At 41.1% G+C, this 15,983-nt stretch overlaps 1 protein-coding gene across 4 annotated transcripts in view; it reads right to left on the bottom strand.

The window, feature by feature from the left end:
* The window catches only part of GALNS (galactosamine (N-acetyl)-6-sulfatase), a 54,418-nt gene that overhangs the window by 36,524 nt on the left and 1,911 nt on the right, over window positions 1-15,983 (bottom strand). For all 4 annotated transcript variants that reach the window (XR_008452004.1, XR_008452005.1, XR_008452006.1 and 1 more), the window contains exons 2-9: window positions 13,354-13,477; window positions 12,075-12,149; window positions 10,919-11,021; window positions 8,388-8,531; window positions 7,453-7,519; window positions 7,209-7,336; window positions 6,271-6,410; window positions 4,664-4,767 (exon numbers count right to left, since the gene is read on the bottom strand). Coding sequence is in view for 1 of the 4 variants with exons in the window: in XM_009563174.2 (XP_009561469.2) it covers window positions 4,664-4,767; window positions 6,271-6,410; window positions 7,209-7,336; window positions 7,453-7,519; window positions 8,388-8,531; window positions 10,919-11,021; window positions 12,075-12,149; window positions 13,354-13,477 (885 nt within the window). In the remaining 3 variants the exon portion in view is untranslated. The remainder of the gene's footprint in view (window positions 1-4,663; window positions 4,768-6,270; window positions 6,411-7,208; window positions 7,337-7,452; window positions 7,520-8,387; window positions 8,532-10,918; window positions 11,022-12,074; window positions 12,150-13,353; window positions 13,478-15,983) is intronic.

Below are 15,983 nucleotides of genomic sequence, written 5' to 3'. Positions count from 1 at the left end.
CAAAGTGCAAAGCTCTAGGCACAAGAGGAAGCCTGACCATGGAAATGCCTCTCCAGGAAAGCAGCTGGATGAGTTGACCAAGAACAAGAGTGGTTGCAGAAGGTCTCAGGCATTTGAGGTTAAGCTGTACTCGTGGACAATGCTGCTGCAGCAGGCAGCCTGAAAGAGGTCATGCTTAGCCTGTCCTTGTAGGCAGTGACAAACAGAGATGAGCCCATAAATCCCTCACAAAAAGCAGATGTAGGCATGACGTTCCCTCTCTGCAGGGAGGAAAAGATGGAGACCTTCTGATGCTGTGGAGAAGGAAACAGAACTGAGCTCTCTGACGGGGTAACCCTGCTTCTGGGGCTGCTGGCAAGTGTGGACCACTGGGGAGAACCAAAGCTGGCTGTGCTGTCCATGACATTAACTGTGGGACAGTGCTGCGTGCTCCCTGGAATGTCTCCTTGCACAGGTTCTTCTCTGGTCTCTATGTGAACCCAAAGAGGACTGACATTAAAATAACAGTACACACGCATTCAAAAAACAACTCCCAAATCATCAGCTCACACTTTACGGAGCTGGACAGCCCCATGAGCCATTGGTGCTGGGAATGTTGCACTCTGTTTTAAGTGAAAGGGGATTACAAGTGCTCAGCATCTCAGCAAAGATGCTCCGTTCCTCGTAAACTCATCTGCTGGCTAATTTACCCTGAGCGTGCCTTCGGAGAGCTGCGGGGTCAGCAGAACACCATATGCAGAGCCTGGAGTCTAATAAAGAGCAGATCTAGCACATGCCCACTCCCTGACAACTGCTACATTAGGAGCAGATGGGCAAACTGGTGTCTGAGACTTTCTGTAATTAGACCTCTCACAATTTATAAGGCAAATCCAAAAGTCACTTTTCTTGTTGTTGCTCCATTCCCTCGCTTCAACATTTTGATAACAGGCAGCAAGAGGCAATCGCTGACCCGAGACTCGTGTCTCTAATATCACCTAATTTACACATCGCATTGTGACAATCCTGCAGGGCCACCATGGTCTTCTTGTACCGGCCCTTATTAACCATAACCAGATGTAGATGACTCTCTTTAATCATCCAATTACATTTCTGGTCTCAGACAACATTTTTCCATGAAGCAGAGAAAACTTCTTAAGGAAATTAAATGCCCATGCTACAGCCACTTGGACTTATCTGTGCTCTGCAGCACCGCATTGAAGAAGGGAGAGGGAAAAAAAGGTTAATATTTATATAAAACTTTGAAGTATTTTCAGAGAAAAATAAAAAAATTACCATTTTCTTCTGTCAACAGTGCTCTTTCATTCTGGTTGCCATTCCCTTCTTATTTTTTTTTTTTTTAAAGGAAAGAAAAAGAAAATCCAGAGGGCAACAGCCCAGAGAAAATAAATAATATATAAAAAAGAGTGAGATCAGATATTGCTCGTATCAGTGAGAAACAGCCGGTATTACGCACGTAAGAACGGATTTTTCCCCCTCCTTCCCCCCCTTCTTTTTAATAAACTCTCAGTATACACATAACGTCTTTAAGAAAATGAAATCCTTTTGCTGTGGGCCACGTTGCTAGAAGAAATAGTCACCACTACTGTTATCAGTGCTTTCAAGCTTTAACTCTGAATCAAAGGCGACAATTAATAAAGTCGCCCCCGCCAGGAATGGAAAGGAGGAAAGCTAAATATTTGAAACTGGGTGAACAAATGTCAGGGTGTTTTTAAATAAAATCCTTTTACAGTTATCACAGCGAGCAGACCTGATATCCCTGTCTAATTCAATTTCAATTTGCGCCCCATGGGAGATAGTGAAGAAAAGGTTGCAATGCTGTCTTTGGGTTGATATGTTCTTTTCTCCTTCAGGAAGCAGGCACGAGAGAGGAAGGGGAGGAGGGTGAGGGAAGAGAGGAGGAGGATTCAAATACCAGCAGAATATGATTCTTTTTTTTTCCCCAGCTGGATCCTTCCAGAAGGCAGATGTGATGAGGGGAATGCTGAAATGCTGATTTGTTGTGAATTCACCTGAAAAACGTAGCTGAGGAGGAAACTGCAAAAAGGCTGTTTGTGTATGAATAAATATTCCTGATGGGGGATTAGAATTAACTCAATGTTGATGCCAAGAGCAACACATGCTCCTGAGGCACACCTCTCCCCAAAAAACCTGCAAATCAGCCAACTGCACCAATTATCCTAAGCTCTATCAATGTCCTGTCAAGTGTTCACAATCTGTCACCTAACTCCTTTTGTTTAAATAAAAGAGTGCTCCTTTATTTAAACAAAAAAATGTCCCCTTTAATACAAACAACCCCCCCCCCCAAACCTATATATGCTATAAATAAATTGCTAGGTCCCATCAACAGGATGAGCCTTCCACCCAAGAACTGGATTTCACCGGCCAGAAACACAAGTCCTCTTTTTCTGGCTGAAGTTGTGCCAGCTGAAGCGGTCACTGGGCCTCCATCTGCTCCTCAAAACCTTCACAGCTGGAAGGAAGAACCACTGCACTGGGAGCAGCCCCAGCACAGGAAGAAGGAGTTGACCCTTCAGCTTTGCGCTTGGCACTCTTGAGAAGCTTTTTGCTTCCACCCTGGTTCAGAGCTCCCAAGCCTTTGTTTCCTTCAACTCTTTGGAAAAAAGAAAGAGCAATGAGAAACTCTGAAGCAGTTTTCCCACATTTTACAGCTACTTGGCCTACACAGGACTTTGGCTGACTAGCTTAAACTTGCAGTCAAGAAGATGTTCAAGCTACAGACTCTCTAAGATACAGAAAAGAAGCCAAAAATATACTAGCAAATACATGTCTTTTCACTTAGTATGTCAGTGCAATTATGAAGCAGTAACTACAGGTGCCTTACGCAGCATGAGCTATATTACACAGAAGCAATGCCAAACCTCTCACCTGCGGTCAGTGCTGCTGTGGATACCAACGCTGGAGCCTCGAAGGCAAGAATACAAGCAGAAAAGACACATAAGTAGCTATCACATATTTACTTATCAGGTCCAACTCAGCAAAGCAGCGTATCCTGGGGACGGAGTTCAGAGCAGGCTTCTCAAGGTACCAGAGCGGAGTCCAAGGGGACATTTGGGAGTGTAACACCTGCATGTGCAGGTATTTGGCAGGCAACACCATGAACTGGAGCCCAGGATAAGAAGGATTTAAAGTTAGGAACGTGCTTAAGTGCTAAGGATGATATCAGCAGTGGTGGAGGAAGGGATTTTTGGGCACGTACCTGCCCCAAGAAGCCTTAAGCACACTCTCCAGCTCATTGAGCATGCATGGGCTGATGACAGTAGAGCGTTGGTCAGTCCACCCTCCTATGAAAACTCTGCACAGAAATGACTGTTCACAGGAATTCAAACAGCAGCTTCAGCTGTGGCCTCAAGCAGGAAGCCATGCATCGCACCGGGCTACTGAGAACGTTTTGCACCACATAAAGCTTCACTGCCGCACTACATGTGAAAGTCTACCTGTGAGAGGGGTACCAGCCAGCTACAGTTAGAAAATAAATAGGCACACTGATTCCTCTACTCGTGTTCCTAATTATCCTCAGAGTTACTACAATGGAAGGAATTTTTAAATTTGGTATTTACTCATCCCCATTTAGAATGCATGTTTACTTTTAGCACATTATTCAGTTTGGACACGGAAAACAAAACAATCAGCTTCAGTTTCATGTTCTCGTATGCTTGCCCAAGGCTGTTGTACTTGGCTTGTAAAGGCTTTATGGAAATGTTTAAATTAAAACAAAAAGACTGTTTTCATTTCAAATTAAAAAAATAATAAAACATCCCTAGTAGGTTGTGTGAACTCTTTAAAAATGATGAAACCAAACTACCCTCCTGCCCTCAGTTGCAGATCTAAGCTATCCAATAGCTTCCTCCTAAACGTAAACAATAAATTATCGTTATCCTGACTCAATTAAATCACCAAAAAGGAATTCAACTTAGCAAAATGTTTTATTTATGAATAGTTTGCAGTCCTAAGCACAGTGCCCAGTTAATGAAGTATCACTTTCTTCAGGGATGACAGATGCTCACAAAGGGGAGGAAATCTGTATTATTTACTGTGAACCCTGCCTGCAGAAGAATTGATTGCATCTTTCTTTAATGAGAACTGGGACAACAGAGGCTGGTAGTGCCACTGGAGGATTATTTTGAAGTGATCATATCTGAATTTGCGCACAGGCAGGGAAGAGAAATAGTCTAGTATCTAGACCTCCCTGACTGGAACTTTTATCTAATACCAAAGAAAGAGCCAGGAGGGTCAAATCACTCGATACTTCAGGGCACAGAGTGTGAGGGGGCAACACACGCCTGCTCTAGACTAGGACACACATTAGCAATGTGTCTTTTTGTTCAAACATGTAACCCTCTGAAAATATTGTGGTCCAAAAGAGTAAAGGGTTTAAATAAAGTAGGAAAACAAAAAGACCAGAGTGTTTGGTGCTCACAGAAGTGTTGATCATAGACACTCTAGATGCAAATTTGGAATAATGAACAGGAACGGCATCCTTCTCTAGGGGCACCATTCAGCTCCTTATTTAGACAAGCTTCAGGACTGACACATTGTGCACGTTAAAAGTCTAATCCAGAGCCCACTGAATCCAGCAAGAACCACTCCACTCACCTCAGTAAATCCATTTAAGACCGGTCAGAATTGTTCCAAGCAGACTCACCTTTCCTGCAGGTATACGTCCAGGCCACCAAGCAATAGCTGGCGCTCTCATGCCACCTTCAAAGGTAGTTTGTTTGCCACACAGAAAAGGACCATTGCTTCCTCCTAGAGAGAGAGAAAAGGAGCCATAAAACCCACAAAATGCTAATACCGTGTTTCAAAGGGACAGTGTCAACTAGGAAATCTTTAGGTTAGTTTTAAATGAATTTTCATTTCTACCTTCTTCAAATAAGATGTCCACAGCTGTTTTGGTTTTGTTGTTGTTTTTTTTAAGTAACCCTTTACAATTTGCACTTTTTAGGAGTGCCTTTTCAGATCAGGGAGAAAGTGACAGTTATACACTATTTGCTATCAACCAAACAAATAAAAAAGCCAAAAAGAGAAAACAGAATAATTAAATCATAGAACGGTTTGGGCTGAAAGGGACCTTAAATCTAATTTCAACATCTCCCACTGGACCAGGCTGCTCCAAGCCCCATCCAACCTGGCCTTAAACACCTCCAGAGAGGGGGCAGCCACAAATTCCCTTGGCAACCTGGGCCAGGGCCTCACCACTCTCATTGTAAAGAATTTCTTCCTAATGTCTAATCCAAATCTTCTCCCCTCCAATTTAAAACCATTTCCCTCGTCCTATCACTCTATGCCCTTGCAAACAGTCCCTCCCCCAGCAGGCCCCCCTTCAGGTACTGGAAGGCTGCTACAAGGTCTCCCAAGAGCCTTACTTTGCTGGTACCTTCCTTCACTTTAAGGATGTTATCTGCTGTTTGTAATGAAAGGAAATCTGACACTTTTAGGCAGAAAGAGTATTTTTTTTTCATAATCCTTTTAAAGTAGCAGAGCAATATGAGATGCAGATATGAGAATGAGAAAATCATGTATTCCCTGAATGTTCACTCTCAGAGATAGCAAGTGCTTTGCAGTAATGTCTGAATTTTTAACCCAGCCTCGTAGCTAAGCTTGCTGAGAAAAAAACAGAGATTCTGCGACTGATTCCAGGTCAAATAAAGTCAAACGCAGCAGCTCAGCTGTAATCAGAACTCAGGATACTCCCTGCTCTGTGGTGAAACAACCACGAGACAGCCTGCCTCCAAACAGAAGAGAGTGGGTTATAAAATCAATTTGCAATGACTCTGAGAGAAACAATCATTTAAACAAAAGAAAACCTGTGAAGTAACAAAAATGTTTTTTCCTCTTGCTGTTTTTCATGAGAACAAAAGGAGGGACTCTTGATTTCTCTGCAATCACTCAGAAAGCGTAAATATGCATTTGGCAGATGGAAAGAGAACACCCTGTGAAGTTATTGGGCCTGGTCCTAAAGAAATTAAAAGAATATTCATTCCCTGACAGTGGAGCACAAAGTGGAAATGCACATGGGTGAACCAACACACTGGGTTAGGCCAAAAGTCCATTTAACCAAGGATACCTCCTCCAAATGTGACCAGAAGTAATGAACATCAGCTAACTCTAAATGTAAATGCTCTGCCCTTTGAGGCTTCTCCTAACTTCACAAAGGAAAACCTCAGGTACAGGTCTCTTTCCTGCTCAGATATGGGGATGTAAGCCTTGAGTTTTACAACTCCAGCCGCGGTTTGTTCGTCTGAGACTCACCTTGTTTAGGAGCTGAAATGAGAGCAGCCCCGTTATCAGAGGTGAAAAACACAAAAGTGTTCTCACTGATACCCAGCTTCTGAAGATGTGCTAGGATTTTTCCAATGCTATCATCAATTTCTCGTACAGCATCCCCGTATCTGAGGCAAAAGTACATGCAAGACATTAAAGGCAGCAAAGAGGAAAAGCATCACAGAGCAATACACGCTGCAATCAGCCACAATGCTTTTAGTGGACGTAATTTATACCTGTGCTGTAGAAATACTTCTCTTGTGGTATAATAAAGTTTTCCACTGTCATTGCAAAACCTGTGTCTCCTACCTGCAGAGAGCAATCTCTTTTGGGTATTAAGAGCCAGAATTTGTCCAGATGTGAGCCACTCTTGGACAGAGACCAGCAACCGATATAAACTTCGCTAATAACGGTCTCAAATATAGGCAAAGCCAGGTTGCCATAGACTTGAAGCTAATAACATAGTTTTACTAATGGATGCTGGTTTGAAACCACTCTCTTACTAGCAAGGCTCACAATATCTACAGAGCTCTTTGCACTCTGTAAATTGTGTTTTTCATGAATGCTTTTCTACTTGCTGATCTGATTTATAGGCTTTTAAAACAGGCAGTAATCATATAAAAGCCTTCCAAAAAATCATCTGTGTTACACAGAACACTATTACTCACACAACTGGCAAAGGAGCTTAGGCTCCCTCTTCTCCCTCATTTTAGTCACATTATCATCATTTCAGATTACAGTGAAATTATTAAAGAAAAATCCAAGTCCTCACTAACTAACGTATTTCATCACACACATACACTTTTGAGAAATTTTCTATATATTTGAATCTAATAAACACCGCTTAGGTTTTCTGTTTCTGTAGTATGAGGTATTGACTAAAAAAAAAACCCAACAAAACCAATACCCACAAAACCAAGACTTACAGTCCTCTCTGACTAGTGCCCAGGAAATTTTTGGAGGCATAAACAGGAGCGTGGGTAGCATCAATTGCCCAGTATAAAAAGAATGGCTGCTGGCTGGCCTGCTGCTTGCTAATAAAATCCAGAGCTTCCTGTAAACAACAATAGAAATGAGTTTAACGGAATCATCCTCTGCCATCTAAGTCTCTCCAAAAGAAGAAGCATAAAGTCACTGTGGCTTAGAAGCCAGTATTAAAATAGACAGTACCTGCAGATAGATTTGAGTCAAGTTGGCTTCACCCGTCTTCAGTTCAATTTTGAAATCTTCATAGTATCTTAAGATAAAATTAATCAGAGAGAAAAAAAATCAATCCAAAGGAGTAGACAACATAAAAAGTGGTTTTCCCCCTCCTTTTCCTTACTGTGCAAGTACTTGACAAACAAGCCACAGTTCCTACTCAGCAAAGTCTCTTCACATACTAATAAGAATGTCATCGTATTTTTTCTTGCGGGAGAAAGCAGTGAAACTGCTACATTCAAATTAATGACTGTTAAGCTATTAGAATAGGGCAGTATGCTTAGAGATCTCTTGCCACTGCTCCTTCAAGAGAGAGCTGTTTGATATGTGAGTAAAATTTTCAGGAGTACACAACAACTTCTGCTGAGAAAGAGCAATCCTGGAATCAGAACTTGGGCTGCTTTGAAAATGTTATGCTTGAAGTACCCTTATACACCAATTAAGCAAAGAAGGGTGAAGGGCAGTCCTCAGGAGAATAAGCAAGTGAAATAAGATGATACCAAACTCAAAAGTGAATGGACATGAATGGCACAGACTGCAGACCTGGAGCATAGAATGGTGTTACACAAACAGACAAAAGGTTATTACCAACAGGAAGAGAAGGAATAAAGAGGTCTTTCAGTAAAGAACTGAACCTGCTTCCAAGAGAAGTAGTGGAGTGAAATCATCACAGAAAGCCTTTAGGGCAAAAGAGGATAAGCAAACATCTCTGGGGGGGAATGAAGTACCTGTAGATCACTTTTCAAGCAGCTGAGTTTGTAACTCCAGTTCTGAAGTAGATGCTGCTTTTGCTAACCCCTTTTAATGGAAATGGGTTTGCTATGCTAGCACTCATCCTCCAGCACTGTATCATCAGTAGGGAAAAGCAAAAAAAAATAACATTACCAGGCAAGTAGCTGAATTACCTGCCAATCATTTCCCAGTCCCTGTATACAGGGATATTGGGGAGTGCTCTGTTATCAAAAGGTCCAAAATGGCAGTTTGGGGATCCAAACCATTCGTCAAACCCATGCTTCAGGGGGTGGAACTGAGGCCGGTGACCCAGATGCCTAGGAACAAAAGAAACAGATGAGCCAAAATTCTACTGCAAAGAAATAAATCATAATCTCATCAGAAGGCATGCAAGAAAACAATCTTTGCCTAAGAAGAAAAACTTCAAGCATTTTAATCAAATAAATGACTGCAGAGCATTGTCTTGATCTTTCTCATACTTGTTGCAAACGCATCCAAGCAGGCTCACTCTGGTTTTCACATATATCCCATTTCAGTCTACTGTCCAATCTTTGTTTTCCGTTATTTCCTTCTATTGGTGTCTTCTCTCATGCTGCCTTGATGATCTGTACTCATGGACTACTCTGCCCAAAGCCATTGCAAAGACATATAACGCTTTACTTAAGGATTCTGATCTACAGCAAGTCACTTACTAAGCTCTAAAAACACAAGGCAAAGCACATGAAATGTACCAGAAGAAATGTACCAATCCTCATTCCAGCTATGACTGATTGTATCTTGGTGATGTAACTAAAACGGCAAGTCTGACCTGCAGGATTCTACCCCTTCCTCATTTACATACACGACAATACAAAACTATTCCTGTCTGTTTCTATCACAGGGGATACGGAAAAATATTTTATTCTAAGAAAGCCCTAAGAGAATTTACAGCGGAGGACACTTGAAAAAGGTGTCAAGTAATTACTGAGATGCTAATTATTCTCTCTCTCTCTCACAAACAGAAAAATAGAGAGATATTTAATGAAATGTAACAAATTCTCTATCAGTCATGGAAAATACTTGACTTGGAAACACGTAATTAAACTCTGGAACACTCTGAGAAGTTTTTAACAGTGATGCTGAAAGGATATAAAAATCTTCTTCTGGAAAACTTTAAAAATCTTTAAAAGCCCTAAAATTCTATGCATGGCTCAGATAAGACTCCAATTTAACTAATATACTTCGCATTTCTTTATACCTTTCTAGGAAGCAGGTGTTGCGCACAACTGATAAGAGATGGTGCTCTACACTATCACGCCCCAGCCTATCCAGGATAACAGTTCTTAGGTGCACAATGATAGTGCATCGCACATTCAGATTTAGGCTGCTTTTTGCTAACAGCTGCAGGTCCTTCCAGATTTGCTGTTTTCCAAATAACTGCCTGGAACCAATCTGTATTTGTGTTGTTTATTTCTTTTCCCTGGGTGTATGAATTTACATTTATTAGCACTGAACTGCATCTTATTGCATTCAGTTCACTGATCCGATTCTTAATGGCTACTCTGCTGTTTGGATTTGTGGTAATAAATAATTCACTGTCTTAGGTTAGTTTGCTTTCTTTCCAGTTTCAGCAGCACCAGTAAATCAAACCACAATTCAAACTCACTCTTTCCTAACTTGTTAACAAAGCTGTTACATAAATTGTACCCCACTACTTTCATTAACAGTGTCTCCCCCGATACTAGTCCTGTCCAAAGTCTCTTTATTAACAATTACTCTATTAATCAAGCAGTACTCTTCTGGTGTCTTATGCCATTTTTAAGTTCCTATTTGGGCATTTATTTATTACTGCACTGTTCCAAACCGTGAATCAACCGTTTAGAGATCCCCGGGTCCCATAGGATTCCATTACAGCCCACAAGTGCATTTGAAATTTGAATGTTAAAAATGCACAAGTTTTAACTATTACACTGGTAATTCCATTGTGCTTGCTTGAAAACCTTTCAAGTTTTTCCTTTCCGATCCTTCACAGACATGAAGAAACATTGGGGTTTAGAAGTTCTGTATCCTCTACAGAGATTATACTGTACTTCCAAAAGTTAGTAAACTCAAAGGACAATATTCACAGAGTATTGGATCAGCCCTCTAGGCCTTTTAAAACACCTGGTATCGGCTATACTGATCAAGCCTATTCCTATCCACCCTGATCTTTTACACTTGATGAACAATCTACAATGCAGTCCTGGAGATGCCTGTGCCTCTATTTCTATATCACACTCTTCTACTCCTAAAAAAAATAAAGAAGCTTTTGCAATTTAGTCTACTCTACTAACAAAAAACCCAAACAAAGCATACAGCAGGGGCCAAAGATAAAAAGCATGTAGGTGCTCAAAGCAAGTTCCAACAGAACATCTTAGTGATTTTTGATTAAGTAGTGTGATACATGGATGAAAGTGGAGAGGCGAAGGATTTATTAATATATATACACACACATAAAACACCCTTCAACTCTTTGTATGAAGATAGATGTATGCACTTGTAATGGTAGCACTCAATTCAGAAATTGATCACAGCAGGTGGGAAGATCCATGACAGATTTCAAAAGCTGGACATCTGAGCTTCAAAATGGTTATTTTCCTGCAGTTCTTGTTGTTCTGCTGCTTCTTCGCAATACACACACATGCAGACTGAAATCTCAAAGCAAGAGATCTTAAAATAAGTTTACCATTTGCCAATGATCTTATTGATGTAGCCAGCTTTCTTCAGCAGCTCTGGAAGCAGTAATTCAGAATCTGGGATTCCTCCTACAATGTCCTGTGGCGTGTATGCTGTGTGACACAAACAAAAATTCATTCCAACTCTTACAAATATTAGAGCAAACAGCTTCTGGCTACGCATCACTAGAAGCACTGTTACTGGATCAGAAATTGCAATTAGTTTGAAGTCCCAGCAATATCACTCCTTGGAAGTTCTCCCAGGCCACAAGATGAAGAGAACAAATTGATTCAGAGAGATCAAAGGGAGATCCCCACCCACTCACACACTACAGCCAATAATAAATGCAGCTGCCATTATAGAACGAAGGCGATACCCTTGAAAGGGGGATCATAAAGAAAGCAAGTGCTTTAGGTATGCACTGGAGCTGCCTTTACTCTTACAAATTTGCTTTATGTTTTTTAAAACAAAAGCATTTTTTCCTAAATCAAATGTTTAATAAACTCGCTCAGACTGCAAGAGTTAAGAGACATGATAAGCCTCTCTAAGCCCACAGTTCTCTAGCCCTTGAGAATCAAGGTGTGACTTAGGGTAGGATGGAGATTGCAAGAATGCTGGCTGATACACAGTGTGAATCAGTCCATAGCTGCTGATTCTTGCCCAGGCATGTATAGTTTCACGTGACGTCTGTCAGGCTGGAAGCAAAATCAACCCAGAATCATTACGAATTGGTAATCTTCCCTGGAAGCACCATGGGCACAACAGTGCTATAAAACTGCCAGGGCTGAAATGGTTAGAAAACTGGCTGCTGAATAAAACGGTAAGCAGCTGGGTCTTTACTCCGAGTGTTAACATGTACCCCACGTGATTTTCTTTCACCAGACACCAATTAGACTGCCCAGAGGAAACACTTCTCAGCCAGCAGAAAAAAAATGGATCAACCAGCCTTGTTTATGTCTCTTAATTCGAGGAGGTTTTCTGCTTGATGAAGAGGAAGCAATAAATTTCACGCTTATTAGCAGCGGTTAACATGGTAATCTCTTTGTGCCACTCTGGAAGATCCATAAGGGAAGATTACCCAGCCAAGCTTTTGTCCAAAGCAAAACTTCCTACAAAGCACAGAGCAAAATCAAGAGAGGAAGGCAAATCAGGAATGAAACCCATACCATTTCGGGCATGCGCATTCGTGGTGTAAAAACCATTCCTCACTGGGAGACGGCCCGTCAACAGTGCTGCCCTTGCTGTAAATAACGACAAAAACTGTTTTATTTGTCATGTATTCTCTGCTTACTAGTAAGGCCAAGGATAATGCACTGACTGTAGCACTGACTTCTTTTGCCACAGCCAGGTACTAAGATCACTTGCATCAGAGCAGGGAACAACTCTCCTCTCCCCTTCTGGAGACAGAAAGGTTCTGATACGACACCATTTGAGCTATTCCAGGGCAAACCTAACTGAAATTTGCCCTCTTTATTAAAATATCCACTACTGAAGAGTAATTACTTGCAATGGTCAATGTAGCTGTCCTTCTATCGCAGTAATTATAAAAGAAGTACCTGACATATATATGTGAGAGGAAATCGTAACACAAACTGATTACACGCTTAAGGCTATGTTTTCAAGCTTGCCTGAACAACAGTCATGCAATAGTGAAGAAAGAGCTGTTCAGATTTGACAATAAAAAACAAGTCCTGACGGCAGGAAACATTTAAACAGATGTTTAAGCACATGCAGTACCACCATTGGACCTAGCAGGACTTCAGCATGTTTTAAATGCCTTTTCTGAGCAAGGGCGTCATCAGCACATCAGTGACAAATTATATCTGAAATAAAAGCCCAAATAAAAAGCCTCTATTGCTCATTTTCTCCAAATAGGTTTGAGGGGAAAAAAAGAAAGATAAAACCTCCACCTCACAGAAAAACCAATACAGATAAAAATATCTGCATCTCCCAGACGCAAACGTTTCTTTTATCTCTTGTTCCTTCCCCAGGAATCTTGCAAGCCACCAGGGTCAAAACCAAGACACAACCTGCTGCCATTCCTTGTACAAAAGTCTCAACAAAGCCAATGGAATCAGGCAAATATGAACAAACTATGTTCAACAGCAACATAGACATTGCTTTGTCTGTTTATCCCAAAATAAGAAAGATGAAAAAATTGCAATGACCGAGGCTAGAATACTAAACCAAAATGTTTTAAAACATGCTTTAGCTGGACTGGTTTGATCACTAAAACACTGCTTTGTATGAACTGAAGATTGTAGGCTTTTCAATCCAAACATAAATAAAAAGGGAGCAAAAAGCAAGATCAAAGCACTAAATCCAAACTCTGCCCTGAGGGTAATCACTGGGTTGGTTGCTAGTTCATGTCAGATGCTGGCAAACGTCCCAATCTTCTCAGAAGGTGGCATGCTTATATGCTAGTTTAAAATCAAGTTTACTTACATGGAGAACAGAGAGGGTTGGCTGTATAAAAATCCAGGAAAAGCATCCCTTCTGCAGCCATCTGGTCTAAGTTAGGAGTTTCCTTAGAAGGCTCTCCGAAAGCTCCCAAATCACCCCAACCCATCTGTAAAAAAAAACACACCAAAAGATGTAAAAGTACTTTTACTCTTCTACGACAATGCTTCTGGGCCCACATAACACTTTTATTGTATCCCTTCATTTCTAAATCTTTATAGTGCTCATCTCCTTATTTAGGGAGTACTTCACAAACGTGATAAAAATTATCTTCCCCAACCCTGCGATGCATGGAACTATTACAGTTTTCATTGGCAAATGGGAAACTGAGGTACATCTGGGATTAAATGAATTACCAACGGGCATTAAAACATTTGTAGCAGAATTGGGTAAGAACCCTAACGTCTTCCCTCTTGCGCAAGTGTCTGAAGACTGGCAAGGGCACAGACACCGGGGAGAAAAAGGAAGTTACACATGATATGCTCACTGTTGTACAGCTGCAAAGTCTGACTCTTCAGTCCTTGGCTACGTGTCTTTCTGTCGAACCACTGACCTCAGGACTCCATCTCAGCCTGCTGAGTCTGTCTACCCATATGTGTATACATAACTCGAAATGCAAGGGAAGGTCTAAACTCAACAGCAGTGCTGCAGGAAGAGAGAGAAAGCATTTATTTCAAAAGCAAGCTTTGGAGAGAAACCTGCCAGAGGCATCATATGTCACTGTGCTTATTTGCAAGACAGTGGCTTCACCCTGCATCTTCCTCCTAATTTGAAGGGGTCACACAGCCAGGAGAACAGTAAAATTACCATCACGTTGTCTACGTTCATTGCTGAAACCATTACTGGTAATAACACAAATAAAAGTAAGTGACTTCAGCCAGAAGGTTCTAGAAGGGAACAACTTAATGAGCAATTAGGCACCATGGTTTCTAGAGATTATATTATGCTTTAAAAAAGGCAATAGCTTTCTTTAATACAGATGCGTATCAGGTGAGTAACCGATGGAGGGCATAATGTATCAAGATCTTTAGAAAACCATCTGTCTGGTCCCATTTGAGAGTCTAACATTTACACTGCAGCAGAGCAGTTTAGAAAAGAAAATTGTTGGAGAGCTGCAAAGCAGGCTGTTGAGGTTTGAGCGAGGAGGAATTAAATGGTATCAGCTAATACTAGGATGTGGAATTAAAATGAATTCAACAGGACCACCCTTGAGTTCTTGAATCTTCGGTATCTCTTATCATCAAGAAAGAAAGGAAAAAAGAATATCACATTGCTCTAATTCAGACACGGTGACAGGGTCACTGAAGGATCAAAGGAAAAAAGACCACAGACGTATTTTTAATGGATAGCATATTAAATAAATAAATAGCTCAGAGAAGCTCCAGTCAGGATCTGTGCCTCATCATGTCTCATACTGTACCAACACTTCAAGAGCAGGACAACCACTACTGTCCTAAGGAGCTTTCATCTTGAAAATTACAAATGCCAGCTTAAGGGGAAATATTCCTGAATGGAAAATTGAGATGGGCTGCCGCGGGCTCAACCGGACAGAAAAAAAAGGCTTACAAAGTAATTATCTTGTAGAACACTATGAAAAGAACACTAAGACAGTCATTTTGAATTGGCAGAACCAAAACAAACAGGCAGTAAGAGCTTGCCTACCCTACGAGCCACATACCCATCCTCATTAACTTTTTTAGTAGCTTAAAATGGCACACAAAGCATTTCTCCTGCAAAAACACCTAAAAGATGACATGAAAACAGCAGAAGAGAAGCAAAACAGGAAGACGACAGCAACTTGAACGTGTTGCAAATAAATACATTTCTTTACTCACATGGCTAAGACCACTACAGGGTGCAAAAGTGAAAAGACTTTCAGTTGGAAACAGATCTGTGACTACTCCTACTCCACAGTGATTTACCGCCTCCCCATCCTCCAGTTCAGAGAGCAAAAATTAGTGCTATTAGTTTTCTCCTTGTACAGTCTTTCAATAGGCATGTTTGGGTTTCTAAAATATTTCCTGAAACGCATTGGAGTTTCTTTTCCTGCGCTGTAGCTGCATCTTATTCAGTGCTACTGCAGCTACATCCATCGCCGGTACTACAAAATACTGCCACAATTATTTTTGTAGGCTACAAAACCAAGCCTTGACTCCAGAACGATTCTATCAAGGTTTGAAAATGACTGAGACATCCTGTTTTTCAGCTTCTACCAGCCAGTGGAATCCTTTGCCAAGGATTGTGGAGTTAATTGCTCAGTCATTATGAATAGACTGGCAGATAAGACTATTAGACTTGTAGATATGTAGCACCAGTTCTAAAAGGCTTGTATACAGCCTTGACTTTATAGACCTGAGAAGACTTGATTGTTTTCAGGAGGACACCCACACACAAGGAACACAGCGATGTCTGCATTAATAGCGCGATATTTCATGCAGGTCACACAGGGTGGCTCTGCCCTGAAGGAGAGGAGGAGCAGAGCAGGGCAAGGATACAGCCGCACAGGCCTTCATTTCAATTCTTTATCACTTTTTACACAAAATCTGAAAAGGACTCGAGATGGAAAGCAACTGAGCATGATGACTTCAGAGTAAGTACTTACAAAATTATTCAAT

This window comes from Cuculus canorus, chromosome 13, assembly GCF_017976375.1.
Source record: "Cuculus canorus isolate bCucCan1 chromosome 13, bCucCan1.pri, whole genome shotgun sequence".
Lineage (NCBI taxonomy): Eukaryota > Metazoa > Chordata > Aves > Cuculiformes > Cuculidae > Cuculus > Cuculus canorus.
Note: the sequence above shows the minus strand (reverse complement) of the source record. Positions and strands in the feature narration are given on the sequence as shown.